The 27994-nt window shown below is 56.5% G+C and overlaps 2 protein-coding genes across 4 annotated transcripts in view; one reads left to right on the forward strand and one right to left on the reverse strand.

Moving 5' to 3' along the window:
* The first annotated feature begins 1272 nt into the window (after window positions 1-1272).
* Window positions 1273-12536, forward strand: Maff (MAF bZIP transcription factor F). 2 transcript variants are annotated; one of them, XM_028871143.2, is made up of 3 exons: window positions 1273-1636; window positions 10433-10499; window positions 10882-12536. In XM_028871143.2, exons 2-3 carry the CDS (start codon window positions 10464-10466, stop codon window positions 11314-11316), a joined length of 471 nt encoding a protein of 156 aa, XP_028726976.1. In that variant the 5' UTR covers window positions 1273-1636; window positions 10433-10463; the 3' UTR covers window positions 11317-12536. The 2 variants fall into 2 exon arrangements, with proteins under 2 accessions (XP_028726976.1, XP_028726975.1); XM_028871142.2 differs by lacking the exon at window positions 1273-1636 and adding an exon at window positions 1796-2090.
* A 1284-nt stretch (window positions 12537-13820) lies between these two features.
* The window catches only part of Tmem184b (transmembrane protein 184B), a 43099-nt gene continuing 28925 nt past the window's right edge, over window positions 13821-27994 (reverse strand). Inside the window, exons 4-10 of one of the 2 annotated variants that reach the window (XM_028871140.2) lie at window positions 23236-23326; window positions 22882-22957; window positions 20113-20204; window positions 19196-19365; window positions 18608-18802; window positions 16938-16958; window positions 13821-16085 (exon numbers count right to left, since the gene is read on the reverse strand). In XM_028871140.2, coding sequence (XP_028726973.1) covers window positions 15844-16085; window positions 16938-16958; window positions 18608-18802; window positions 19196-19365; window positions 20113-20204; window positions 22882-22957; window positions 23236-23326 — 887 coding nt within the window. In that variant the 3' untranslated portion in view covers window positions 13821-15843. The remainder of the gene's footprint in view (window positions 16086-16937; window positions 16959-18607; window positions 18803-19195; window positions 19366-20112; window positions 20205-22881; window positions 22958-23235; window positions 23327-27994) is intronic. The other variant, XM_037197664.1, reaches the window with a different exon arrangement.

Here is a 27994-nt window from a genome sequence, read left to right on the forward strand (position 1 = left end):
GAACTCACTTGGTAGCCCAGGTTGGCCTCGAACTCACAGAGATCTGCCTGGCTCTGCCTCCCGAGTGCTGGGATTAAAGGCGTGTGCCACCACCGCCCGGCTCTCTGTGTAGTTTTGATGCCTGTCCTGGATCTCACTCTGTATACCAGGCTGGCCTCAAACTCACAGAGATCCACCTGGCTCTGCCTCCCGAGTGCTGGGATTAAAGGCGTGCGCCACCACCGCCCAGCTCAACCCCACTTTTAAATGCAACATTGCACAACATCATTTGACCATTACCGAGACGAGACCACGTCCAAGGGCATCAGGGTGTGGATGCTGAAGCCTCACTCCTTCGGGCTCCTAGGCTGGGGATGAGGCCAAAGGCTCTAGCCACGCGGGTTCCCTCATGTCATCCAAATCTACTGGATTCCTTCACTAGTTGAGCACTTACTATTTGCCAGGCATGGCCTCAGCTCTTTAAAAGGTAGGGAAGTGGGCATGAACAGGATAGACAACTCATGACTGTGTACTTTCTAGAACTGAGAAATTAGTTCAGAGTTAAAATTTTTAAAAATTCTTGTTCTTATTTATAACTTTTTTTTGTTTTTGTTTTTGTTTTTGTTTTTCGAGACAGGGTTTCTCTGTGTAGCTTTGCGCCTTTCCTGGAACTCGCTTTGTAGACCAGGCTGGCCTCGAACTCACAGAGATCCACCTGGCTCTTCCTCCCGAGTGCTGGGATTAAAGGCGTCCGCCACCACCGCCCGGCTATTTATAACTTTTATATTTACCTTAAATTCGTTTATTATGTGTCTGTGTGTGTGTGCATACATGCCACGGTAAGTATGTGGAGATCAGAGGACAGCTTTCAGGAGTCAGTTGTCTCCTTCCGTGGAAGTTGTCAGTCAGTAACAAGCACCTTTATCCACACGGTGGAGGCAGGCGTCACTGGGGCGAGCGGAGGCGCGGCCGAAGACTGGAGTTGGCAGTTGCTGTGGCTCTGGGAATACAAGCCTAGGGCTCACAGGTACAGAGATGGCATTTAAAACCACGAGACTGGATGAGATCACCCGGGCAAAGGGTGTAGATCCAAGAGAAGAGTCCAGACAGTGAACCGTCAAGTGAAGCAAGTGATACCTCCACTGCCATTCTCGAGAGGTGTCACGTGAATGCATAGAGGACCAAGTCGGGGGGTGCGGGGGGGGGGAAGGCTGAGAACCCAGGAGGCTCTGGCTGTGGGCCCCTAGAACGGGGCCTACTGGAGGCGGGGCCTCACTTGGGTGTGGGGCGTGGCCTTGGCTCTGGGCGGCAGCTCAGGGGCCGGCCGGCGGCCGGGGCGATGACGTCAGTGCATGACTGGGTTTTTATGAATGAAAGGAATCCTGTGCGTGAGTAATTCCGGGAAGCTCGCCTTACAACTGCGCGCGGCTCCGGCCCCCTGCGCCGCCCGCCCGCCCCATAACAAAACTCGGGAGCGGCGCTGCGCGGAGCCGGGTACCCGGTGAACCGCGGTCCCGATCGGAGAGGAGTGGGGCTCGAGAGCGGCCTGGGACCGCCACCGCGACAGCTGCGGGGACAGCTGCGACCAGCGCGCGCGGAGCGCCGGGCCTGGCGGAGAGCGGGAAGGACGGCGTCAGGGACCGGGACCGCGCTAGGGGTGAGCGCTCGGAGTCGTGCCTGGGGCCGCCCTGTCGGCGCCCCCTGTACTTCTGCCCACCGAGGGGCCTCACAGGGGCTGGCTGGGAGGCGGTGCGCGGACCGGGGAGGAAGCCAGGGCGGAGGCGGGGGCGGGGGCGGGGCGTGCACGTACGTGACTCTGTGAGAACAGTCCCTGGAGCCGCGCCCAGCACCGTGTGTGCGCGGTTTGTTTACGTCCCCCGGTGGCGTGCATGCGCGTGTGTTCTCTGGGGGGGAGCGCCCTGGGTCCCGCGGGCTGAGTGCGCACGGTGTACCTCGGGGTGTGTGCGTGTGTTTGTCTGTGGTCGCACGCGCTCCCTGGAGACTGGCACTAGCCGGGTGCACCTTGAAGTGAGTGCGCACCGGTGGCCACTGGAGCAAATGCGGAATAAGGACCCGAGTGAAGGAAGTGGCCCAATCGATGGTCACACCAGGTCTGGAATTTTTTTTCTCTCTCCCTCCTCTCCACCCTCTGGCATCCTCCTCCTTCCCACCAGCCGGGACTGCCGAGCCCCAGTTGTCTCCGGAGTTTCCCCTGGCTGTAGTGTGACATCAGTGTTTGTTTCTCGCCCAGCGCGGGTGCCTGCAGCCTTAGGTAGAGCAGAGGTGAGCGAGCCAGCCTTCTCCTGGCCACCTGGTGGAAGTCCTTCCTTAGCCCCAGGTTTTCTGGCTCAGTATGGACTGTTCATCGCTGGACTGTCCCATTTCTCCAGTCTCAGGAGAAATAGGGAAGGCCAGAAAGGCCGTGGCAAAGATTGGGGAAGGCAAGACTCCCAGGCTACCCTGGTGGCGACAGTGGCTGGTCTGGATTTCTGAGGCTGCACCTGCTGGATCCTGAAGGATGGCGTGAGGCTGATAGCCACGCTCCTGGTAGTTTCAGTTCTCAGATGGGACTCGTTAGACTGGACCGGCATGTGGACTGCTGGACCCCAGGGCTAATTAAAGACTGGCACACCTAGAGTCCACCCTGGACCAGCAAGATCAGCAGGCAGTGTAATCCCTGGTCTTCCTGCGGGGTCAATGTGGGAGGGGAACAGTGCCAGAAGGCACCTGCTTAGGCCGGCAACCCGAAGGATGGCTGGTTCTGGGAACCCCATGATCCTACTCAGACTTTTTCCTTCTTGTTCCCGCTACCTGAGGGTTCTGGAATCCAAGGAGGTGGCAACTGAGCTTGTTAGGGGGCGGAATCAATGATACCTTAACTTTGAGCCCAGTGAGTTCTGCTACCGCTGTGAGGACTCCAGTGTCCCCATCTGCAGCAGGGAGGCAGGAGAGCCATTTCAGGCAGCTGCAATGCACGGCCTGTTTACCGGGGGAAGCTGGGAAAACAGAGCCAACCCCAAGGCCTGCGGCTGGAGGTGTATGTAGAGTTGGTGGTTGGGGGCCTTGCAGCCAGGGCCACAGGACTTAGGTGGGTCCATCCTCAAAGCTGATCAAGAAACATTCCCCAGTGGGGCTGGGGGTCAGTGGTGAGGGGAAGTGGTTAACTGGCCACTGACAGATGGAAACTTAGCATTGAAAGATCCTATTTCCTCTGAATCCCCAGGGGTCCACTAGGGCCCAGGATCCCTAGATGATGCACTTTTCTTTTTGGTTTGTTTTGTTTTTCGAGACAAGGTTTCTCTGTGTAGCCCTGACTGTCCTAGAACTCACTCTTAGACCAGGGTGGCCTCGAACTCACAGAGATCCGCCTGACTCTGCCTCCCGAGTGCTGGGATTAAAGGCGTGCGCCGCCGCCGCCGCCGCCGCCACCACCCGGCCACACTTTTTAAAAAACTAGTCTTTTACCTGCATGTATGTGTTTGCACCCTGTGTGTGCCTGGTGCCAGGAGAAGTCAGAAGAGGGTCTTGGATCCCTGGGAATTGTAGTTACGGGTGGTTGTGCACCATCGTGTGAGTGCTGGGCACTAAGTCTGGGGCCTCCTCTTCAGGAGCAGCACTCACCGCGGCAGGAAGGCCTGGTGAGACCAGTTCTCCTGTGACCGTGGGTCTGTGGGGCTGCTGGCTCCCATCTCAGTGCACAGGGAAGCTTCGCTGTTCTGAGCCTTGCACAGTGGCTGGGCTAGACCCTTAGGGGTGTGGTGAACAGACAGACAGACCCAGGGACTGCCTTCTGGGAAACAGAGTCCAAGAGCCACGAACAAAGCAGCAGCTGAGATGGGTGCCACGAAGGGGAAGTAGCAGTAGGGCTCCTACTTAGCCAGGACAGTCACGGAAGGTTTCCCCAGGGAGGTGGCTGGGCAGTAGAGTCTGATGGTACGGTGGCTCTGGAACCCAGAGGACAAGGGCTACGATTCCTCATTGGGCTTTCAGGGCTCAAGACAGGGCCTGGCATACAGTGGGTGCTTCTTGGATATGTGGGTAGTTGAAGAAATGGGCAATGGATCCATGTCCTTGGGTTTCAGCGGCACAGGACAGAAAGAGGACCACAGGTCCAGGGAGGCAGAAAGCGAGACTGGGGGCTGTAGGGGTCTTGGAGGAATTTCCCCTCAAATGAGCAGGTCCTTCAGGGTGCAGGTGGCTTCCTCCTTCACACACACACACACACACACACACACACACACACACACACACAGGAGCCTGTGTTCCTCCTGGCCAATTGTCATTAGGAAATCCAATCTGCTCATTCGTTGGTTATTAACAAAAAGAATGTTGAGAGAGTGGAGGGAACATGTTATCGGCCGAGGCTCTTCTGTGGCCTGGGGCAGCTGGTAGCATGGGACTGTGGTTTTGATTTTTTTTTTTTTTCAAAGATTTTTTTTTTTTAAGTTCATTTTTTATTTACGTAGGTGTTTGTGCCTTAGTGAGTTTATGTGTACCACATGTGTGGCAGCTGGCTGTGGGGGCCAGAGGGTGTCGGATCCCTGGAACTGTAGTTTTACGGGCGGTTATGATCCACTTGGTGTATTACTGAGGACAGAAGCTGGGTCGTCCTCGGCAAGAGCAGCAGGTGCTCCTAAACACAGAGCCATCTCTCCAGGCCTGGCTTGGTTTTGTTTTGTGACACAGGGGTCTTATGTAGCCTGAGCCAGCTTTGAACTGTTGGCCTTCCTATTTCTGTCTCTTGAGGGCTGCATTCACGGTGGACGTGACCACACCCGACTAGCACAAGGTCTCGAAACCTGCCAAACATGGTCAAGTTTGTAGGTTTGTGTCTCTAGTGACCCCTTTGATGCTATTGGAGGTGGAGGCAGAGGAGGGGGTAAGGCAGTGGTGAGGCCATTGTGGTCTTGGTCTGGCTGGAAGAGGAAGTGGCCCCTAGCTGTGCAGGTGGAGGAGAAAGGAGGTTAGGACTCATAGCCTGGCTGTCTGTGGGCTCATGCTTCTGCCTCCAGGAGGCCCTCCCTGGTTTCCTTTCCTTTCTTCCAGCGCCTCCACCCTGCTGGAGGCTTTGGAGCTTTACCCTGGGCCAGAATCTGACAGTGTAAACTCAGACATTGCCATTGCTGGGTGGTACCTTAGACTCGGGGGAGGCTGGGCGTGTTGGGCAGTCCAGGCCCAGAGAAAGAGATTGACAACCTGAAGTCACACAGTGAGAGCATGGGTAGCAGAATGGGGCTGGAACCCCAGGCTGCTGCTTCCCTGAACTGCTCCTTTCTCCCGCCCGGCCTTGCGCCCTTCCAGCAGGGAGGAGGCGCCCCGTGCTCACTGCCAAGACCCAGGCAAACACATTTTTTCCCTCTGTCCTCACTAAGTAAGCAGTCCGGCTCAGCAGCCAGAGAGGAGCCCATGCCAGTGGGTGGGCCGTCTGCAGGATGTCTCGGGTGTACAGCGAGGGGCCAGAGACAGGGACAGGAAGGCCATGGCCCCCGGCTGGTTAGCCGTCATGTCCCCAAGAATGAGCTCATTCCTGGGTCTCCAAAGAATACTAGGAACCTCAGACCTGGAGTTGGCCCTGCTGGCTTCCCCAGGAAGAAGAAAAGCCTTTGAGGGTGGGCACCTCGGGCCAGGCAGACGAGTGGCAGTGGCGTCTCCTTGCCTTGTGTCCTAGAAACTGGGGTCCTGCTGCTAGAAAAGCCAAAAGCCAAAGGTGATGGGAAAATTTGTCCCCCTTCTTGTGTTGGGACATTCCCTCTGTGACTGGCTCACTGCTGAGCTAGGACATTCCTGGGCAAATGTGGGCCTCCATGGACTTTGAGGATGCCACTGAGGGGCCTGAGGCTAGAGTGGGGGTTGTGGGGATGGAGGAGGATGGGCGCGTCCTAGCCTTCCTAGGGTAGACTGTTCATTGTCTTCTCTTGGGGGGCTGGCTGTGTCGAGAAGGATTCTGAGGCCATGTGAAGGTTCAGTGGAAAACTGAGGTTTTGGGGTTTGTTGTTTTGTTCTGTATTTTTTTTTTTTTTTTTTTTTTTTTTGGTTTTTCGAGACGGTTTCTCTGTGTCCCTTGCGCCTTTCCTGGGACTCACTTGGTAGCCCAGGCTGGCCTGGAACTCACAGAGATCCACCTGCCTCTGCCTCCCGAGTGCTGGGATGAAAGGCGTGTGCCACCACCGCCCGGCTTTGTTCTGTTTTTTGAGACAGGGTTTCTCTGTGTAGCCCTGGCTGTCCTGGAACTGGCTCTGTAGACCAGGCTGGCCTCAGACTCAGAGATCCACCTGCCTCTGCCTCCCGAGTGCTGGGATTAAAGGCGTGCACCACCTGAGGTTTTGAAAGATTCAGGGGCTGTTTCATCTCACTGGAAATAAGTGCCTGGTTAGAGTGGTCTGTGCCCAGCCACCCGAGTCCAAACCTGACTTGATCTAAGACTCAAGGAGACCAGAAAAGACAACTGAGTCATGAGGGGCCAGGCTCTGCTGCTGCCAAGGCTCTGGACCAGGCACAGCACCCAGCACTCAGCACCCAGCACTCAGCACCCAGCAGGTCCTTAGTTAACCTCTGCAGGGAGAGACCCCCTTCTTCCATCAGGTCCCTTGACTAAGCATGTACCCTTCACCCGTCCAGCTGCACACAACTGGCAATAAGGCCTGGATATCTGGGGTCACTTGCTTACCCCATCCCTAGCCGACTTAGGTCCGGGCACAGCACAGGTCAAGTGGCCTCCTCTTCACAGAGATGAGGAAGCAGGGCCCGTAGGAGGAGCATACTGTGAGGACGTGTCTGGCTCAGAGTGGCTTCAGTCCTGGGCTCTGCCCTTTGTGGCTGTGTCCCCTCTGTCACCCTCTTTGGGCATTATTTGACCGTGTTATCAGGGAGACTACGAAGACGATGGTAGGAAGGTATCAAGAGTCAGTCCTGAGCCTGGGGGGTGCGGCGCCTTTAATCCCAGCCCTCGGGAGGCAGAGGCAGGCAGATCTCTGTGAGTTCGAGGCCAGCCTGGTCTACAGAGCGAGTTCCAGGACAGCCAGGGCTACACAGAGAGACCCTGTCTCGAAAAAAATGGAGAGGAAAAAAAAAAAAAAAGGTCAGAATTCTGCCTGTATTTCAGACAGGCTGCTGTGTGGCTTCCAACAAGTGATGTGCCTCCCTGGGTCACTCCTTCCTCTTGGGGTGGTCTCTAGGGCCTTTCCTACACGCAGTTCTGTGGTGACCCTAGCTGGCTGTGCTGACTCAGAACAAGCCCCCAGAGCTGAATGCAGTCCTGACTCAACCGTTTTTACTAAGATGCCAGACCACCTCTGTCCCTCTGTTTATATGACAAGCTTCCACTAAAACTGTGGAAGACATTGTTCCACTTTACAGATGGGATAGTAGAGACCAGAGATGTGAAGTAGCTCTCCTCAGGTTGCACAGCCTGGAGAAAACATGGACAGAACTCAAACTCCGGGCTTGCCTCTCAGCCAGTGCCCCTTTCCCTGTCTCCCAAGCCCTGATCTGGGCCCAAGGTCACATGGGTGGGGTCCCTATGCTTGCTCCAATTCTCCTGGCACCAGTGACATCTGCCCCACGAGGCAGATGGCAAGGAGAAGGACGTGGAGGCTAACTAGCAGGTTTCACTCACACTGTGTTCCCCCATGCTGCTGGTCTTGGAACTTGGCTGGGACACTGACCAGCTGGGTGACCGTGACAGAAACTCCACCCACCCACACCCCCACGGCCTGTTCCCTGCCCCTGTTGAGCCCGGGGCTGACTCAGCTGTCTGGTATAGGGACAAGGAAATAAATGGTTACCCCACTAAGGGGGAGAAAGGCTGGGGGACAGAGGGTGCCCGGCAAGACCTGTGGGTCAGGGAGGGCTTCCTACCCTGGGACAGAGAGTGAGCAGGAGCCTGGCAGATAAACTGAGGAGGAAAGTGGAGAGGCGGCAGGGTTTGGAGGCAGAATGGAGGCGGGCTGGTGGGAAGCAGGGTGCGGCTGGGCACGGGCCTGTCTGGAGCACTACACGGTGTCTGGACTCTGGTCTTCTGGCTAGTAGGGATCAATGGGACCCGTGGGGGTGGGGTGCCATGTGGGCCGTGGCATGTCAGATTTTCTTGATGGACAGACACCCCACCCCCAACAGTGTGTAGCTCAGGCAGGGGACTGTTTAAAAAATGCCACCACAACCAGACATGTTAGCCCACACCTGTAACCCCAGGACTCAGGCAACAGGCAGGAGGATCATAAGTTCTAGGCTCTCCTGTGAAATCAAGGAGACACCCTGCCCCTCACCAGAATCAGCACAGAAGTCTAGAACTGCCCAAGTCCTGGTCTGGGCCCCAGGTGCAGCTTCTAGATACATCCTAAGAGGCATGGTGGCTTTTGTTTTGTAGAGATAGGGTCTTGCTTGAACTTGATACGTAGCCAAGGATGGACTAGAAATTGTGATCTTGCTGCTTCCGCCTCCCCAACCCTGGGACCGCAGGGTGTGTGTCACGCCTGACCTAGTGGCTCTTTATCAATCTTAGTTGTGTTTGAGGCGGGGCTCATGTAGCCCAGGTGGCTCTGAATTCATGATCTAACAGGAGGACCTGAACTCCGGACCCTCCTTCCTGTCTGTTCCTGATGCTGGGATCCCTGCCCTGTGGCTCTGCTCCCTTGCAGGCCCTGTAAGACCCTCCTAGCCTTGGGGCCACAGTAGCTGGCAGTCAAAAGTGTCTTGAATGGCCAACTTCCCCTTCCTGCCCCCCTCCTTCCTGCTGCCCGAGGTGGCTCCACCGACCCCTAACCCACTGAGAGTTCCTCAGAAGCCCCAGACTGTCCCCACCGAGGCCTGAGTCACAACTGAGAATTCCACAGTTGCCACACAAGCATCTTCTCTGGCCAGACACTGTTCTAAGCCCTGGGGTAAGCCACAGAAGATTCAACAGGGAGAGGGGGCATCTTCACAGGACAGACACTGAGCAAGATGCTGCCTGTATGTGAGGGTGGTAAAAGCCTCAGGGTGAGCTGTGCGTGCAAGTGTGTGTGGAGGTCGGAGGTTGGCCCCGAGCATCCTCCTTGATGGCTTGCAGCCCCGTATGAACTCAGAGCTCCTGGTTCAGCAAGCCTAGCTAGCCAGCTTGCTCTGGGGAGCCCATCTCCACCCACTCCCATTCTGGGATTACAGGTGGGGTACCACACTCACCCTGCATTTACATGGGTCTTAGGGATCCAAACCCTGGGCCTCTCGCTTGCCCTTTTAAATTGTTAACGTTAATTTATTTTTTATTTCCTGTGCATGAGTATTTTGTCTGTGTACGTGTTCAATCCCCAGTATAAAAAGAAAGGAAGAGGTTGGAGAGATGGCTCCATGGTTAAGAGCGCTTGTTTAACAGGGTCTCATGTAACCCCGGCTGGCCTCAAACTGGCTATGTGGCCCCCACTGGCCTTGAAGTCCTTCTTGATCCGATGCCTCAAATGCTGGGTTCGCTTCTCCCCAGTGCCGGGTGCATGGCAAACTCTAGCTCTTCAGGTGATCACTGAAGGAACGAAGGCTTCTGGCCCACGGGGAAGGCTCTGGGTTCACTGGTGCACTCTAGGTTAGGGGACAGCTGCTGTTCCCTCTAGGGTCACGGAGAGTTGGTTACTGGTGTGCAGACCTCAAACAGTTGGGAAATCTTCCCAAAACATGGCCTCGGACAAATGCTGCTGGGAGGACACTGGCATGCTCCATCTTTGTTGTTGTTTTCAAGACAGGGTTTCTCTGTGTAGCTTTGTGCCTTTCCTGGAACTCACTTTGTAGAGCAGGCTGGCCTCGAACTCACAGAGATCCGCCTGCCTCTGCCTCCCGAGTGCTGGGATTAAAGGTGTGCTCTATCTTGATGGGGTACAGGATGGACTTTGGAGACTCACTGGCCTGCACACATTTGGGCACACGTCTGTAGATAGCCTGTCATCCCAGCACTCAAGAGGCAGAGGCAGGGATAGGGAGTCTGAGGCCAGCCTGGGCTACATGCATGGTGAGCTTGCTGCCAAGCCTAAGGATCTTAGGTGGACACCCTAGCACCCACAGGTGGAAGGAGAGAACTGACTCCTCAGATTCTCCTCCCACCTCCATAGTTGAAACACAGCAAAACGTCATCCCTATGGGAGAGTGGTCAGTGAGAGGCTCCCTTGGCTCACGTCTCTCAAGTACTTCGTGTCCGCAGGCACCAACTTTGGCGTGGTGAGCCTGCGGTGAAACCGACACGGTGCTGGAGAGCGGGGAGGGAGGGGCAAACCACCAGCCTGGATGGACGGTGGTCAGGGAGGACCTCTCCGAAGAGGTGACATTCAGCAAAGACCTAGATAGTGAGTCATACGGGGAGCTGGGATCAGAGGAGGTCCGTCTCAGTTCTGAGGTAGGAGCCTTGAATGGCCAGGGTGTGGAGACTGGATTTTACTCTAAGTAAAACACGAAGAGACCAACTAAGATGACCCCGAACTTCGTGCTCTCCTAGGTCTCCAGCCCAGAGGGCACCGTCTGCAAAAATGTCTGTGGATCCCTTATCCAGCAAAGCCCTGAAGGTGAGCTAGCTTCTGGACCACACTGGTTTCTGTGGTCTCTCTCTGCTGCTGCTCCTCACAGCGCGGCGGCACCCCAATTCCCCTTTCCTTCCTGGAAGCCCCAAAGGGGACTAAGCAGCGACAGGGCTAAGGGGCAGCTCACTTCCTTCTGCGCCTGCTGTCCCCATTGAAAGGGGCTTTCCAGGCTGGGTTTCTCAGCTTGGTTAGTTCGAGCCCTGGTGGCCTCCAGTGTGCTGATGGTGGTCCCGGTCCCCTTCAAGGTCTTAGCTCGAGTGCAGCAACCGCCAAAATGGGGAGGGAGGGAGGAAGGGAGGACGCCCTGGGAAGTGGGGCGGCATCCCCAGCACGGGGCCCCGTGCCTCTGTTTCCCCACGGCTCGCAGGTGAAGCGCGAGCTGAGCGAGAACACGCCGCACCTGTCGGATGAGGCGCTGATGGGGTTGTCGGTGCGCGAGCTGAACCGGAACCTGCGCGGTCTGTCGGCGGAGGAGGTGACGCGGCTCAAGCAGCGGCGGCGCACGCTCAAGAACCGCGGCTACGCGGCCAGCTGCCGGGTGAAGCGCGTGTGCCAGAAGGAGGAGCTGCAGAAGCAGAAGTCGGAGCTGGAGCGCGAGGTGGACAAGCTGGCGCGCGAGAACGCCGCCATGCGCCTGGAGCTCGACGCGCTGCGCGGCAAGTGTGAGGCGCTGCAGGGCTTCGCGCGCTCGGTGGCCGCCGCCCGCGGCCCGGCCGCGCTGGTGGCCCCCGCCAGCGTCATCACCATCGTCAAGTCGGCGCCCGGCCCCGCCCCCGCCCCTGACCCCGCCCCCTGCTCTTAGTACCCGCCCCTTCCCCCGCCCCACGCCCCTCCGACCCGACTCCCTTCCCCAAGTGCCTGAGTGCCTCCCGCTCCCGCTCCCGTTTCCCTGCCACTGTTACCCGGCGTGATGACTTCACATTCCTTTCCTGGGCTCTTTCTAACTCTTGCAGGCCCCCAGACTGGGACCTGATGGCCCTGGGGAGGGGGCAACTTCGCTAAGTTGTGAGGGGGACGTTGGGGTCCTGGGTTTCCCTGGGCTGAAAGTCCATCTCCGATTGGAAGCGAGGTGGTGTAGAGATGGCCCGGAGAAGAGCTGGCGGGGGAGGCTTTGGATTGAACCAGTATGCCCTTCCGAACTTCCCACGACTTAGGACTAGGTGTGCCTTGTGGGGCTGCCCTGCTGGGAAGCAGAGCTCAAGAGACCTCCCAACTCTGCTTGGGACCTAGGAATGTCAGGCTTTCTTTTCCCAAGCTAAGTCTTTGGACCGGACCAGCGGAGCTCAGTTGACAGATGGGGAAGCTGTCAGGCTAACGGACCCCAGGCCACACAGAGCTGAGTGGCTGAGCTGCAACCACATTGGGGCCTTCTCACTGCTGCCCTACCGTTCCAGCCGCGGACTGACCTCACGGGGAACACACAGGGACTCCTCTCTGCCTGGGAGACCTTTGTCTAGGTGGTGGGGAAGAGAAGCTGAAGGAGAGAGGAGGTGACGCTAAGGGACGAGGCGAGGAGCTGGCCAGCCGGAGGAGGGGCAATGGAGATGACCTCTGTGGTAGGTAGGGACAGACACTAGGGTCCTGACGCAGGCAGATGAGAAAAGGGGGGTCCCTCGGAATTAGGGCTTCCGCTTTGGTCCGGAGTATCCGTGGTGGTGTGGGGGCTGACCACTGGTCCCCTGGGAAGTCTGGCCCTAGCACCTCCCCAACACTGTATACAGCTGACCTTCTACACTTATTTATTGCACGAATCTAAGTTATTCTCGCCAGCAGAGCCCAGCTTTCTGCCCTGGGAAATATGTGGGCCCTGGGCTGGACTTTATATTTTATATCTACAAATAAATCACATTTAATCTTACATTTAGGGAAAGCTGGATGGCAACAACGAGGTTTTTTAAAAATTGCCCAGCTCCCAGAGTTATTTATTTTCTGACTTAAAGTGAGCCAGTTATCTGCCTTGAGTATTTTGTAGACTTTCTGAATAAAGTCGAGTTCTCTTTTTCCACAGAGAAGTGTATATAATCCTGGAGTGTTCTGTGTGGTCTCTGAATGAGTGGCCTGAGACCACTTTTGGGTCTTGGGAACTTCTGGGTCATGGGAGGCTAAGTCCCACGCTACCTTTTACAAGCAGGTGTGGGTGGAGCCTGGGCAAGGAAAGGCTGTGCTCAGTCTGGACACAGTCCCAGGCGGAGAGAGAAGTCCTGGGTTTTCAAACTCTGTCTACCGCTTTCACGTAGGTCTCATTTTCTACAGCCCCAGGGAAACTACTATCCTGTGGACTTGAAGGCCCAGAGAAGTAGATTGCTGAGTTCTGGCCAGCAGGCCTCAGCCTTAATCTTCCGTCTTGGGAGGGAGGGAGGTGACACCCACTCATTACTCGGTCCTGTCTGGTAAGGAGTGGAATACTCTGGTCTTCAGCCAGGGAAATGGGTTGGAACCCAACTGGTCTTTTTCTGGGTGGTACTGACTAGTTTCTCGCCGTACCCATTTCCTTTCAAATGAAGGTACTATGGAGGCATGGTCTAGAAATGCCAGAAGGGCTGCCAGTCCTAAAAGCGTTAACAAATGACAGGCCATAGGACTAGGGTGAGGACCTTGTCTGTGGCTGGTCAGGGAGGGAGAGGGGCCAAGGAAAGGGGTAGAGTTGGACTGTGGGGAAGAACTAGATCGTGTGGCTGGACCCACAGAACTGCCTCCCCTTCAAATTGGGGCTGTGCCAATACTCCTTCCTGAGAGGCTAAGCTCGGGCCTGGCAGCAGGAAGGGGTGTAGGTGGGAATGAGGGTGCCCAGATGATGTAGCCTTTTACCTTCGCGGAACAGGCTGCCTGGGAAGTTCCCCCGCCCGCACGCATTCCTGCCATGCCTGTCAGCCCCAGGCTAGACCTTAGAACGGCACGGTGCCTGGGCATGGTGCATGCAGGGAAGGTACTAGGGCCTGGTACCCCTGCCCTAGGCCTCCTGGTTCCTAAGGATGGAGGATGGGCTCAGAGAAGCCAAGGCAGGCCTTTGACACCTTTTAGGAGATACTGACAAAAAGTTCACCACTTACCTCTGGAAAAAACTGGACTGAGGCCCAGTCCCCGTGGGGATGGGGGGAGGGTGAACACTTTGTGGTCCGCTGTCTGTGCAGAAAGAAGAAACTGTCCATTGGGGACGTGGAACCTGATTTCAGTTCCAGACACCATAAACACCCCCCATGACCCACATACACATGGCACACAGGAAGAGGGTGGACATCCCCGTCCACAGCCACTACACTTCTTCCAGACAGAGGGGGCAGGAAAGAACCTCACCGGCAGGCAGAGGAGTTTCGGTACAATCTATATTATCTCATGTATATTTTTCCTGACTTCATTTGCTGCTTCTGTCACGCATTTAAAATATCACAGAGACCAAAATAGAGCGGCTTTCTGGTGGAGGGCATGGCAGTCACAGGACGAGATACAAAACTAGGGGTTGTCTTCTCATACATCATACAGTTAATTTTCAAGTATTTTCTTTTATGTACAAAGAGCTACTCTATCTGGAAAGAATAAAAAATAAATGAGACAAGATAGGTTCTGCATCCTAGGAAGAAGGAATGGGGCGGTCGGGTACAGGTTCCTGTCCCGTGTTCCCATGGACCACAAGCTTCCTGCCACTGAGCTCCCCCACAGCCTCGCCTACCATGCCAACAGGCAAGTGCCAGGGTGGGTGGGGACCAGTGGGGACAGAAACCAGCAACATCCTTTGGCCTGGAAGGAAGGGAAAAGTCTGAGAAACAGACTGGTGGAAGCCATCCCAGGAGGGAACCATGGCCACGCCCCAAGGAGCTCCCGTCTGCCAGTGCCTTCCTGGGCAGCTTGGGACCAGCTGGCCAGGCCTACTGGGTGGGTGGGGCTGAGAGCTGCCCTCCTGCACCCCACATGCTGGCCTCTAGGCCATGAGGAAGGAAGGAGAGTATGAGGTTGCTAGGATGCAACAGCCCCATGAGGCCCCTCCCCACGGACCCTAGGGAAGGAACCGGTTTGTTCCAGAAGTGACCAGAGGGAGGTCTTCCAGCGAAGGCCACACGGGCAGGGCTCTTCCTTCCACCTCACCCTGCCCACCTCAAGAGGCTGCTGAAGCCAAACCCAGGTGCTGTCTGGATCCCACTCACCAGGTCCTCCACCCGCTCCCTTGGAGGCTCCAGCCCTGGAGGCAGATCCGGGATGTGAGTGTAGAGGGAGCCAGGGGAGAGGATGAGGGGTCCCAGACAAGGACACCTGACCTAGAGTCCTGAGTGCCAGCAGCTCAGCAAGGAAGTGCCTGGGACTGACTGGGGACTGGGGAGGGGCTTTCACATGTGACTAAGGCACAGAAGAGATGAGCCAGGGGCCAGAGGGAGCAGAACACCAGGCCCTGCATGGCCAGGGGAGCCAGGGGTCTGAGACCACCCCACCTGGACCCCGCTGCACAACCATCCCTCCAGCCTCCCTCTGGAAGCGGTCTGAACGTGGAGACTCAGACTTCTTCCATGACCCAGGAGGGATAAGCCCCAGGCAGAGACCAGGACCTAGCAGGAGTCTGACTGCTCCACTGAGGAGGAGCAAACCCTGGCACAGTCAGAAGTATGGGGGGGCTCTGCCCCAAACTATCAAGAACTGGACCCAAGTGAGAGAGCAGGATGGGCTGCTGGCTGTCCCCAGCAGGCCACAAGAGCCAAAAGGCAGGCCAAATGGCCACAGTGAGGACACCCAAGGGCCCAGAGCCCCACATGTCACCCAAGGGCCCATAGGCACGGAGGCATCCTTCCTAGGTGGGCCCCGAGGCTCCTGGGGTCTGGCTCTGATCCTTGCAGCATGCCAGGCAGGCCTAGGGTAGGAGAAGGGGAAGGTCCACAGAACATTCACTCTCCTCCTCCTGCCCAGAATGAGACAAATCTCACACCTGACAAGGACGAAGAGGGAGGGGCAGGCAGGTGGGAAGATGAGGTCAGGTCTGGGTACTGCACGGTGTGCGGTGGGCTGGGCCTGACAGCCTCGGCAGATAGCTGGTTGGGAGGGGGCTTGGGATGCAGCTTCTGGCCAACACACAAGCATTTGGGCCCAGGCATGGCTGGTTCCAGATGTGTCCCAGTACAGGATGGGCAGCAGAGGGGTGGCAGCTGCAGCCGGCGTCCCCTGCTCTTGCCCCAGGTAGTGCAGGGTTGGCCATGTCGACACATTCCTGAGGCCTGTTCCTCTCAAAGCGAAATGCGAGTGTTTCTGGTCCAATAAATAAAGGGGCCACAGCAACACTGTGCGGGCGACTCCCCGGCCTGGCTGGAGGCTGGAGGCGGCGCCTCTCCTTCCCGACCAGTGCCCACACTTAGAACTCATCATCAGAGCTGAGCAACAGAGTCTTCTCGTTGTCACGGGCACCACTGAGGCTGTGGGACCGGGAAAGGCTGTGGGTGCCACCGCGCCAGGTGGGCCCAGGCTCCAGAGTAGACTGCTGCGTGTACTGCTGGTAGGCAGGGGAGAAGTTGTGGATGGCATCCTGCACAATGTCATGGGGGTTCATGGTCTCTTTGAGGCTGCTGGAGATGCTCTTCATGGGGGCACAGCGGCCTGCAGGGAGGAGGCGGTGGGGCAGGGACAGAGCAGGAAGAGGGAGGCTTGGTCAGTCCCCTGCCACTGCTGCTGGGTCGGACCCACCCCAATGCTCTGTTCACCACCACCCACCCACCCCCGCCGCCCCAGACACGAAAGAGGGCAGGAGAACAGTGCTGCTGCTGCTGACTGGGAGTGAACACAGGGGGCTGCGAACAGAGCGAAGACGAAGGGAAGAGGCAAATCGTCCCTGCGAGGGATGCTCACAGGTGGGAAGGGACCGGGCAGAAGTGGGAAATCCGCAGGCAGTCACCTGGAATACCCCAAACCGTATGCCAGGCCTCTACCTGGGAGGGCTGCTGGACCAGGTACCAGAGGCCCCACAGGAGCAGGCTGGCCTGTTGGCTATCCCTCTAAAAGGGCAAGAACTCACTCCCTTGGCATGCTTCCAACCCCTCCACCTGCAGAGGTGCCCTACAGGATCGGGGGGTAGGGGTGGAAGCACAGTGGAGGCCACCAAGGCAAGCTGGAGGGATGAACGCAACCCTGGGCCAGGACTCCCGAGGGACTCACAGTCTCTCCACTCTCTGGGTGCTCCGTCTTGGAGACACTGCTAAACGCCCCTGCCATTTCTTTAGTGGACACTGTGTCCCAGAACCTAGCAGGGTGTATTTCAAAATTAAGAACGGAACGAAGCAGCCAAGCTCTACAAAGGGCAGCCCCTTCGGTAGGTGCTCAGGGCTCTTATCCAGGAGTGCCAACCGGGAGGAGATGGGTACACAGAGGAGCTACAGAAACACATGCCAGGGACAGGACCAGACTGACGTGCAGGACGGACGGACGGGCAGACAGAGGAGAGAGCAGACCTACCGTATGGGCCGTATGTCAGCACTGCCCGAGGCCAAACCCAGGGCAAATGCAGGGTAAAGGGGCAGGGAGAGAAGCCGGAGGGATAGAGAAGACAAGAGACAGCTGAGTGAAAATTGCCGCCCACCCCAGGCCCAGTGACACCCCTCCCCCCCATCCCCAGACAGCCAGGCTGCTCTGGCCGCTGCTGAAGGACAGTGCCCATGCGAACTGGGGTCATCCTGGTGGCAGTGGAAGTCCATCCCACAGCTGAGTCGGGGCCTCCATCCCCACTTCTCCCAGGGTCTGCTGGAGCTACGCCTGCATGGAGCCCTGTGCCTTGCAAAGCTCATTCCTCTACGTAGATTTGGAAGTCAAGGCGCAGAGTGACTGCAGAGCGGCCTAAGGTGAAGCCGGGAGGAACTGGGGGCCCCGGCTAAGAGGACAGACTGCGGCGCTCAGCAACAGAAGCTTGTCCTGGGTGGGCTGCTTCTTCTGCAGGGTAGGGTGCATCTAATGGGGGGGAGGGGTGCAGTCTGGGGGTAGTACATGAAAAGACAGCTAGGTCACCAGTAAGGCGTTCCTGGAGAGCCTCTACAACACAGCACCCTCTGCTGTAGATAACCCAGCTTGCTCCTGCAAGCAGCCTGGCTCCAGGCCCCAGGGCCTGTTAAGCCAGGTCTAAGGGACGGGCATGAGTGTTGTCAGATGTTTCCCACTGCAGTCCAGCAGGAAGCAGGGGGCACCAGACAGCAAAGTGACTCAGCACAGAGTAGGGATGCCACCAGGGTGGCATCTGGAGGCCCGAGTGTGGCAGAGCGCACACGCCAGCAGAGGCATCTCAAGGTTTCTTCCCAACCAGGACAGGAGCAACAGAGGGACGAGGCAGGGAGTCCTGTGCCTGTGGACCCCTAAGACTCTCCATGCCCAGCAGGGGACCTGTGGTGGGCACTGAAGCCCGGGGAGAGGGGTTGTCTGGCTTCCAGTCCTGGGGAAAAGCTGACAGCAACTGGTGACAGATGCCTGGGGCAGGAGGCCTCCCTCTCTGGCCTGCAGTCTCTCACTGTGGATGCCAGCCTCAGGCATTCCCCTCAGGAACTGGCCTCTGCCCTGCTGGCCCACTGCCTTCCCAGGCACCAGAGAGCTTCTCAAGGCTTATGCATCATAGCCAATCACGGAAGTGCCCAGGGGGGCCCGACCCACTGAGGTCTCTCTAGGGCACTCTTCTGTACACCAGAGGCTGCAGGATCCTCTTCAACAAGGATTAGCAGTGTAAAAAGCAAGCTCTGGCAACTGCCTCTGCCCGTGCTTCTCCCAGGGAAGTCCTTTCTGTCCTGGGTTCCTTGAAGACTCTCACTCAGCAGACAGGACAGAGCAGACTCCACACAGTCATGTCTGTTCACTCGTCTCTGTCCCAACTTCCTTCTTTGTTCTTTTTTCTCACACTAACAGTAATCCTCCTGCCTCAGCCTCCTGAATGCTGGGATTACAGGTATACACCTTTCTATAGCACCTGTGGGTCTCCACACTAGGACCTAAAGGGTGAACCTCGCTCCCAGAAACAAACAAGGGTCCCTCTGGGCCCCCCGTTCTCTGACGTCAGCTCCCTTTCAGAACAGACAGATGCTGGGTGGGGGAGGTTCTGGGGCCGACCTCAGGAGGCTGGGGTCCCGCCCTAGGAAGCTGGCTCGTACCTTGAGCGTCCAGCCTCTTGTCAGCGTAGACCTTGTAGGTGAAGGCATGCCGCAGGGCCAGGGCTGCGAAGAACATCTCAATACAGATGATGAAGTCCTGGTAGCCGGCAGCCACGGTGCCCTCGCCCACGGACACGCGGGCTGAGTTGATCTTGGGGATGGCCCCACATTTCTCTAGGATGGCCAGTAGCATGCCTGCACAGAAGAAGCACTGTGCGGTCACACACTGGACCCTTCCCACACCTTTCCTCAGGCTGCGAGCGCCACACACTCCAGGGTACGAGAGGGCTCATCCGCTCCTAGAGGCAAGGCTGAGGACACAAGCCGAGGCCTCCGCAAGCCCCATCCTCTCAGCTACCTGTCATCGGAACACCGGGACATCACTCACTGGACAAGGCTGCACTCAAGTTTCCTGCAAGCCCCACCCCTCCCAAATGCCCAGTGGCCAAGGTATCTCCGAGTTCTGGGGCAGGACATAAAGGACAGCACTCTGGCTTCGGACCCACAGTTCTGGGAACATGGAGGGGAGGGATGAACTCAAACGGAAGTGGAAATAGGCTGTGGTCACCAGGCTGAGAGGAGGCTCACCTTGCCAGAAGGAGAGAAAGATGACGGACTTGATCATGAAGAACTTGAGGACGGGGCTGTAGGGACTGAGCAGCTCCCGTGTGGCGAAGTAGAAGAGGAAGAGCGCATAAAGGGCCAGGCTGACCGAGATGTTGTAGATGATAGTCACATAGAGGTACCCACTGGCGACACTGTGGACAGGCATGCCGTGGCTGGGACCGACCCCACGAGGGCAGACCGCCCCCTCCTCTGCCCTGCCCACAACCTGTCTCCATGGCTCACAGCTGTGCTCTCCAGTGAGGCACAATGAACCACTGGAAGGAGGGGACAGGGGGAGGGGGACACACTGGGAATGTGCTACAGGGGTGTGCCTATGGGCAGGCCAGTCTTCCACTACCAACTCGCTCACTCACATGGTGGCTCTGCTCTGAACCCATTCCTCATGGAGGACACTAGAGGGAAGCCAGGACTACGCTGGAGGCCAGGTCACAGTGGGTACCCTAAGCTCGCTCTGCTCTCTCCTCCCGACCTCAGTGTGCCTGTCCGCCTAGGGGGGCTGTGGTGCTGGTTACAGGCAGAAAGAAGAACTCGGAGCACAGGGCCGGGTGTAAGGCCACCTCACTAACCCGCAAATGAGAAGGTGTGACCAGTTCACACAGTGGGGTCTTTATATCCGGGGCTGATATAAAGGCCTCCCAGGGCTCGTTAGAGCAGGCACCACCTTCTGAGACTCACCCACAGCTACTCCTGTACACCCTGGGTACAAACATGGGCAATGACTGGCTAAGAGCTGGCACCAGGACCAAGCGCTAAACAGCCACTGCCAGGCTCAGGCTCAGAGGTTCGGGGAGGAAGATCACAGGTATGGGCTCTATAAGGCAGGGCACCCACCCTTGTGCCAACACACCCACAGGTCCCAGGGGAGGACCCCTGCTTACTCAAAGTCCCCGTCCCGGTACTTGCCGAAGGCCTGGAGAATAACGGTGCTGACAGCCATGAGCGGCTTCACCACACAGAACTGTAGGGTGGCCTGTGTGGGAGACAGACAAGACGGGATGAAGCAGGGATGTGGGAAAGCACCAGCCCTGGCAGCTGGGCCTACGCTGGTGGCTAGGGAGGGAACTGTGTGCCGGGTGTGTGTGTGTGTGTGTGTGTGTGTGTGTGTGTGTGTGTGTGTGTGTGTGTGTGTAAGGAGACACGGGGCCCAGCGGACCAGGAGGAGAAGACACCTCAGAGACCGCTCAGAGGATGAGGGCCTGCAGGAAGATGGGGAAAGGCAGGGTCAAGGCAGGGGGAGCAGGTCCAGGCCAGTGGGATGGCACTCGTCTGCCAAGCCTGCTGGTGTAAGTTGGATCCTCAGGACACCATGGTGGAAGGAAAGAACTTCCTGCAAGTCACACCCACACACAAACAAACCAACAAAGAAATAAATAAATGCATGCATACATAGAAAGGAGCAGGTCACGCAGAGGCTCACCCAGGGCAGAGTGTGAGCAAGGACAGGAGTGGGTACTAGAGAGAGCAGCAGGTCCTGGACCTCATGCTCTGGACAAGTGGGCTCTAATGAGGAGCTGGCCACACAGGGAGCGGGTGAGGACAAGGAGGGGACATCCCTCTAATATGTAGGAGACCCAAAAGGTACATGGGAATTCAGGCCTAGTCAGCTATTGATTGACTGCGGTCTTTCCGGCAATCACCTGGTCTCCAAGTGGTAGCCATCTGGGTAAATGTTAACGTAACCCATGCCCACAGCACAGGGCTGCCAATATGGGATGGAAGAGCTGGACAGCAGTGTCTTCTTGAGGCTGCCCATTCTATGTGCAGTCAGGCTTTTTCAAACTCGCTCAGACCCGGGAGGCCGTGCTAAGCCAGGCCCTACAACTCCTGTAATCCAGTGGGGTGTCCGCACCACCCACAGACCCCCCCTGACTTACAAGTGTTCACCCTCAGCCAGGAGCCCTGAGTAAAGGGGTGGGCACGTGAAAGTCCAGCCATGTGGACTGGCCAGCGTGGCTCTGGATAGGACCCGTGGCTGGTAGAAGGGCAGCCTGGGAATGCATCTCTGCCCCACTGACAACCTGGTTTGTGCTGTGGGAGAGCCATGGCAGACAGATGTGACAGGAAGCCCCACAGCATCCCTGGGCTGCGAACCTCCCCCCAGAGGGAGTTCGAGGAGGGAGGAGATCAGGGGTTCACACCCCAGAAACTGAGGCACAGGGCTGCACTGGCAATCGCAGCATGGAGTCCGAGGCAGCAGGCCCCAGAGTCTGTCCAGCTACACCACGGGTCAGTCTGAGATCCACAGACCAGGCTAGATGTCAAAGTCCTGTGTCAGTCCCAGGGGTGGGTGGGCAGTCCTTTCTAGACCTCTGCTGGGGGGCCAGGGGTCACTGATCCAAAACTCTCTACTTCTCTCCCTTCCTCTCTCCTTTCCCTGTCTCTGCCTCTCCCCCTTCCTCCTTCCCTCCTCCTCCTCACTGGCAGTGCTAGGGGCAGAACCCAGGACCTCACACAGGCCAGGCGAGTGCTTTTCCACCACTTTGTAGCCCAAGCCCAGGAATTTCCACTTCTAACAAGTGCTCCAAAACTCAGTCACTGGGCGCAGGGCCCAAGGACATCCTGGCCCACCCCGTGGCTCTGGAATGAAGATACTGTGAGTGCTGGGGGCGCCTGCTGGGAGCCTTCGGGTGTTCCTGTCCTCTCACTGCCCGTCCGCCATGTCAAGGTTCAACGGCGGAGCCCACAGGGCAGGGAATGATCTGTACCTGCTGACAGTGATGGGAGGCTCACTCTGCTCTCTCCGCTGCTCTAGAGGGCAGAACTGCGAGGACAATGTAATGATCAAAAGCGGCTATGAGTCACGCTGGGCCCTGGACTGGGTGGCTGAACCATGTAAACAAAGGCTCTGCAAGCCCCACCCTGGACCAGGACAGTTTTAACCCCTTCTGGGCCACTCCACGAGAGAGATCCTGAGGCTCCCTCAGGGAGGCAGAAGCAGTAGCAGAACTGGAGCCCAGGCATGTCTATACTGTTGTGTTGGGTAGCCATGCTGTGGCCATGAGGCCTTCACAGAAACTGAAAACAGGGTGGCCCTGGGGTAGGCTGGGGTGCCCTGGCAGGAGGCAGGGCGGGCATTTCTCTTGATTATTTGGTCATGCTGGAGGGGCTGACAGAGGGCCTGCAGAGGCCCAGGACAGTCATGAAGACTGGGTGTGGCACCCTCAGATTCTATCTCCCTGAATGAGCCAGAGCTGCACTAAAGGCTTATATTCGCTGCCTCATCTGTTCCTTTTAGTCACCCCTTGAGATAAGTATTGCCACCCCCATTTTATAAAAGGACAAACAAGCTCAGAGAGGTTAAGCAAATGGTCCGAGGTCACATAGTCAGACAAGCCGAGAAGTGGTAGCTAAGGAAACCAGAAGCTGTGGCGTTGCCAACTGGAATGTGGGAGGGTAGGGACCACACAGTCCTGTCTGTTATGTATCTTTAATGCCTAGACCCTCTTGCCCAGACACAGGGATGAGTTTTCAAACTGACAGTCTAGAACTCGAGTGTCTCCAGATCAGCTTGGGGACAGCTGGGGACCAGGGGACCTCCACAGGTCGGGAGCAGGTCAGCACGCAACAGGAACTGCCCTCCGAGACACAGGTCAGAACCGTGTGTCTAGCCTGGTCCTCCTGACCTGGGGCTGCTGCTAGGCACACACCTGTTTGCAGAACCGCAGGAATCCGATGGAGTAGGTCTTTCCCCAGAGGCAGCACGTGCCATACATACAGCTTGACCTAGGAGAGACGAGTAGAGAGGGGTAGGAGATGGGGAGGGGGGGAGGGGAAAGGCTGCCCCCCCCTTATCAAACAAGCCAGGGCACAGGGTGGGAGCAGAAGCACTGAAGGAAAAGGAAATGCTGTAGAGGGAGAAACGCCAACAGGAAAGGACAGAGAGGGCCAGGGAGGAGCTGGGGAGCAAGGCACAGCAGGGCAAGGAAGGGCACAGGGGTCTGTATGTCCACCTGCAAGGCTGTGAGGGGCCCAGGCGGGCTTCAGGAAGCTGTCATACTCACTCGATGGCCTTCCCTCTGATCTCAGCCATGATGGCACTCTCCCCCCCAAGGTACTCATAGCACAGGCTCAGGAAGTTGTAAATGACAAAGGCTGTGAAAAATCCAGAGCAAAGCAGTCAGGTCAGCAGAATGGTCGCGGGGACTAGAACAACATGAAAGGAGCTGAGCCCAGCTACACTTAGGCCTGCAGTCTTTGCAGACTGTGAACACGCGGCAGGGAGGAACTGAGTCCCGCCACCGGTACCAACCAAAGCCCCGGTCCCTGCGCCCACAGCCAACACTGAAGGGATCAAAGTCAAGGGGATGGACGTGGGATGGGAAGGTGGGAATGGGCACCACCTAGCCCCAAAGCATCTCCAGCCAAGGCCCAGGGCAGGCCACAGGCTTTCTCGCAGACTGGTTCTCACAGGACCCTCCCTCTGGCAGGCCAAGAAGGAAACCTTCCTCGAGGTGGATCCTCCAGAAAAGCCACAGGGCCCATCATCATCATCATCATCATCATCATCATCATCATCGTCCTCATCATCACCTCTTGCCAAGCAGTCCCTGGAACGCTCTCCTAAGGAGGAGAGCCACCAAGCTCACCCCTTTCCCATTTTGTGCTGCACGCTGTGACAGCGTGTACCTGGGCTGCTGGTCAAGCCTGAGCCACAGCCAGTTCTGACTGAGCTGCTCAGACTACCACAGCATTGAGGCCTGCCTAAGAGCACACGGGCCGGCCGGTCAGTGTACTGTGTCACTCCAAAGAATCATTAGTGAGTCCACAACGGACTGCATCCCTTCTCAGAGAAAGGGGACCAGAGACAATCTCCTTAGACATAATTTGTTTGGTCAAATCAGCCCCTGACCATCTGGAAAAATCCATCCCCTTTCTAGGAAAAATACAGGCTCACACAGAATAGATCCAAACACCCAGCAAGAGCGTTTACACCAGAGGCCTATACAGGCCAGAAACAGAACAGAGAGAGGCTGACATGTGGCCAGGAGGGGTGTAACTCAGGCAGCAGGTTGTCACCCTGCCACACTCTCAAAATGGTTCCAGACCTTGTCTCTAGGAAGGCCCCTGTGCATCCTGAATACCTACCACAGCCTATATGCCAGGCTGTGTGCTAGGCCCCAGGACACGTCAATGATCATGGGACCCACAGTACCGAGGGAAGTGATGGTCTCTCATACTCCTGCCCTGGACTGTTGGATATCTAGAACTTTCTGCTCCATTCTAGATACCACATCTCAAATTACAGACAGGAGTACACCATCAGGGAAGGAGGGAGAGGATCAAGAACAAACAGGATTATACTGGAGGCTTGTCCACACTCCAGACAGGAGCCACACGGTCTCAGACAGATCCCAGGAGGACTTCAGCTTAACAGAATGAACAAACCTTTCTCCCTCCCTGTTTTTCCAGGCAGGGGCTCATCATGTAGCAAAGGCTGGCCCCAAACCGGCAGAGATGCTTCCGCCTCTGTCTCCCAAAAGTGCTGGATTACAGGCAAGTGCCATCACACCTGACTTGGAAAAAAATATTTCTTTTTTGTTTTGGTTGTTTTTTTTGTTTGTTTGTTTTTCAAGACAGGGTTTCTCTGTGTAGCTTTGGGCCTTTCCTGGGACTCACTTGGTAGCCCAGGCTGGCCTCGAACTCAGAGATCTGCCTGGCTCTGCCTCCCAAGTGCTGGGATTAAAGGCGTGCGCCACCACCGCCCGGTCGTTTTTTTTTTTTGTTTGTTTGTTTGTTTGTTTGTTTTAATTTTTTGTTTTGTTTTGTTTTTTCAAGACAGGGTTTCTCTGTGTAGCTTTGGTGCCTATCCTGGATCTTGCTCTGTAGACCAGGCTGGCCTCTGCCTCCCAAGTGCTGGGATTAAAGGCGTGCATCACCATCACCCAGTGGGAAGAACATTTCTATGAGCATTGTCATCAGAGAAGGAAGCCATGAGCTCCAGGGTGGCCATTAGACACAAGCATCAGAGGCAGGCACCCCTCGGCAGAGACGGGGTCCCTTCTCTAGCCAGTAACTACCTGGACAGAAGGTTATAGTCTAAATCACTAGGGCCCACTCAGTCTCTCCACTGTCAGCCCCACAAACAAACAACACACAGTCTGGGAGCTGTCGAGAGAACCTGCTCAATAGTGTCCTCTAGGCCCCAGGCCAGGAGTCATACGCTGTTCAATATACACTCAGTGACTACTACGAACGTTAGGTGCCGTGGAGAGCTGAGGGTTCCGAGTGTATCTGGCTGCTCCACGCTCTGTCCAGTTTGACTATCTTCGGCTGGTCTCTGCCTCTGCTAAACAGAGACGCTAAGTTGATCGGGAAAGACCAAGTTGTCTGGGACATTCCGGATAACTGAGGATATGTCTGGAAAACTGAATGGGCCTGCTCTGGACAGAGTCCTTTCTGCTTGGTACACTGAGACTCAGAAGGTTCTTTCTCGAATCTCGGGGCTATGTGGCCATCCTAGGCAGTCACAGTACAATGAACCAGCTCTGGTGGACAGAGGACCTACCCCTAAGTAAATGTCCCCAATTCTACACTGCTCCAAGCCCTCTGTGAACCCTGCTTGTCCCTGCTCTGGCAGCCCACATGCTGCTTCGGATCCCTCTTCCATCGGCTCTCTCCCCGTCCTCTACACGACTTGTTTGTGAGCTGTGGCCAGCAGCACCATTACCCGTCTGGGTGACCTACTGACTGCAAACTGGCCAATGGCTCTTCTTTTTTAATTACCTTCATTTATTTATTTGTATATATGTGCGAATACATGTGTGCCACAGCACGGGTGTGGAGCTCAGAGGAGAACTTGCAGGAGTCCGGTCATCAGCTTTGGCGGCAGGCATCTTTCCTGGCTGAGCTGGCTCACTGACCCCCGGCCTATGGTTCTTCGTTCATTCACTGTGGCCTCTGGCAAGAAAGACGGCTCATTTTGGGCCACAAGTCAAGATTCAGTGCATCTAAAACTTGAACTCTGAGGCCAGGTGTGATGTTGTACAGCTGTGATGCCCGCTCAGGGAAGGCTGGGGCGAGAGGACCATGAGTTTAAGGCCAGCCTGGGCTACATAGCTAGACTGTATCTCAAAGACAAGAATCTGAACTCAGAAATGGGTAGAGGATACTGCATTCCTCCTATGCATGCAAACTTTCTCAAAGGGAGTTCACACTTCTCTGGGGGAAAACAATGGTCTTTTCCTCTCCTTCACCAAGCCCAGCATCTAGCAAATCCTGGCTGCAAAGAACCAGGTAGGAATCTGGCTTTCCATCACTATGGGGTCATTCTGGACAAGGTTTGCAGCTCCCTGCAACTCTGTTTTCACACTGTAAAATGGGTGTGTGATACATACTCCACCTGGTAATAGGAGGTGAGAATGTGCTAACGATGATGAAGAACCTGGAGCAAACTGTGAATGCCACATGAACATCTGTCACATTATACAGGGAGGGAGCAGGGGAAGCCGCATGGCCACCTTTGGTCACCGACCCTCCAGGCTCTGACCTCACCTCAAACCCAATCAGACACCACAGTGTGTACAGCAATTGTCTCTCACCCCCGCCATGTGGCCTATCCCAGTGCCGTGTGAACTACAGTCCCCAACAGATGAGTGCTGTATAGAGCTGGGGCATCCTGGGAAAGGTGCCCAACATCTCTGAGGCTCAGCCTTTGCCTCAGAGAACGGGAACCCTGCCGTCTACCTGAGTACAGATGTGTACTTCCTGGGTGTGACACACAACTGCCCTCTCTTCCCTCTGAAATGCTACCAAACCGTTGGAACTGACCTCATATAAGAAGCAAACTATCAGGGGCAGGGAGGATGCCAATGGGGCCACTGCTGGGAGACAGCAGGAGCTCTGGGTGATGCGATGGCTGCTAGCCCAAAGGTCAAAAGCTAAAGCAGAGGCAGAGATGGCTCAGTGGGGGAGAGCACTGTTGCACCAGCATGGAGACCCGGGTTCAAATCCCGACCGAAGCCGAGCATGGTCATGTGTGCACACCTGTAACTCCAAAGCTGGTGAGGGGGTGGAGAATGTTCAGGGGCACAGCCAGAAGACCGTTAGGGTTTTCTGGCCACAGTCTAGCTCCAGGTTTAGAGAAAGACCCTAACTAAAGGAATAAGGCAGAAAGTGATCGACAGGACACCAGACAGCCTCCTCTGGCCTCTGCACCTGCGCGCGCGCGCACGCGCGCGCGCGCGCACACACACACACACACACACACACACACACAGTGGTGGGGGGAGAAAAATCATTATTAGTATCCCTAGAGAAGAGAATACTCAGAGCACCAAGAACAAGGGACCTGAAGAAGAGCAGAGAAGAGCCGATGACACATCACGATGAGAAACAAAGGGAAACAGGCAAAGAAAGTCAGAGACGATGAAGTGAAAACAGTCAATAAACAGCTCCTGGAGAGCAACAGAGACAGAGCGAGCCACTGAAAAGACACGAGCCTCGGTCCAGGAGCGCATCCCCAGGGCAGAAACCCCAGAAAGAAGAAGGAAAGGAGAGGATGCTTCCGAGGGACTGGGCGGCGGCAGGACAGCTTCTGAACCATAAAGTCACCCTCCCTGGGTGGACATTCCTGAAGACCTGAAGATGGAGAAGTGTTTCAAGCCCAGGTACGGCTGCTGCTCCCTGCCCAGCCCACAGGGGTCTCAATCCCTCACACTGAGCACGTGAGCAAGGCCGTCCTCCAGTCCAAGACTCAGGTCTGCTAACTTCACGAAGGTCATGGTCTGTGGCTCCGACTTGTGCAAACCTCCAACCAAATGG

The sequence above is a fragment of the Peromyscus leucopus genome, chromosome 20 (assembly GCF_004664715.2).
Source record: "Peromyscus leucopus breed LL Stock chromosome 20, UCI_PerLeu_2.1, whole genome shotgun sequence".
NCBI lineage: Eukaryota > Metazoa > Chordata > Mammalia > Rodentia > Cricetidae > Peromyscus > Peromyscus leucopus.

Excerpts from the sequence above, each read along its gene's own strand:
- Maff (XM_028871142.2), top strand. The coding sequence starts at position 2,038 with ATGCGGAATAAGGACCCGAGTGAAGGAAGTGGCCCAATCGATGGTCAC. Across the intron at positions 2,091-10,432 it reads CCAATCGATGGTCACACCAG|GTCTCCAGCCCAGAGGGCAC; the intron begins GTCTGGAATTTT and ends GTGCTCTCCTAG. Across the intron at positions 10,500-10,881 it reads TATCCAGCAAAGCCCTGAAG|GTGAAGCGCGAGCTGAGCGA; the intron begins GTGAGCTAGCTT and ends CACGGCTCGCAG.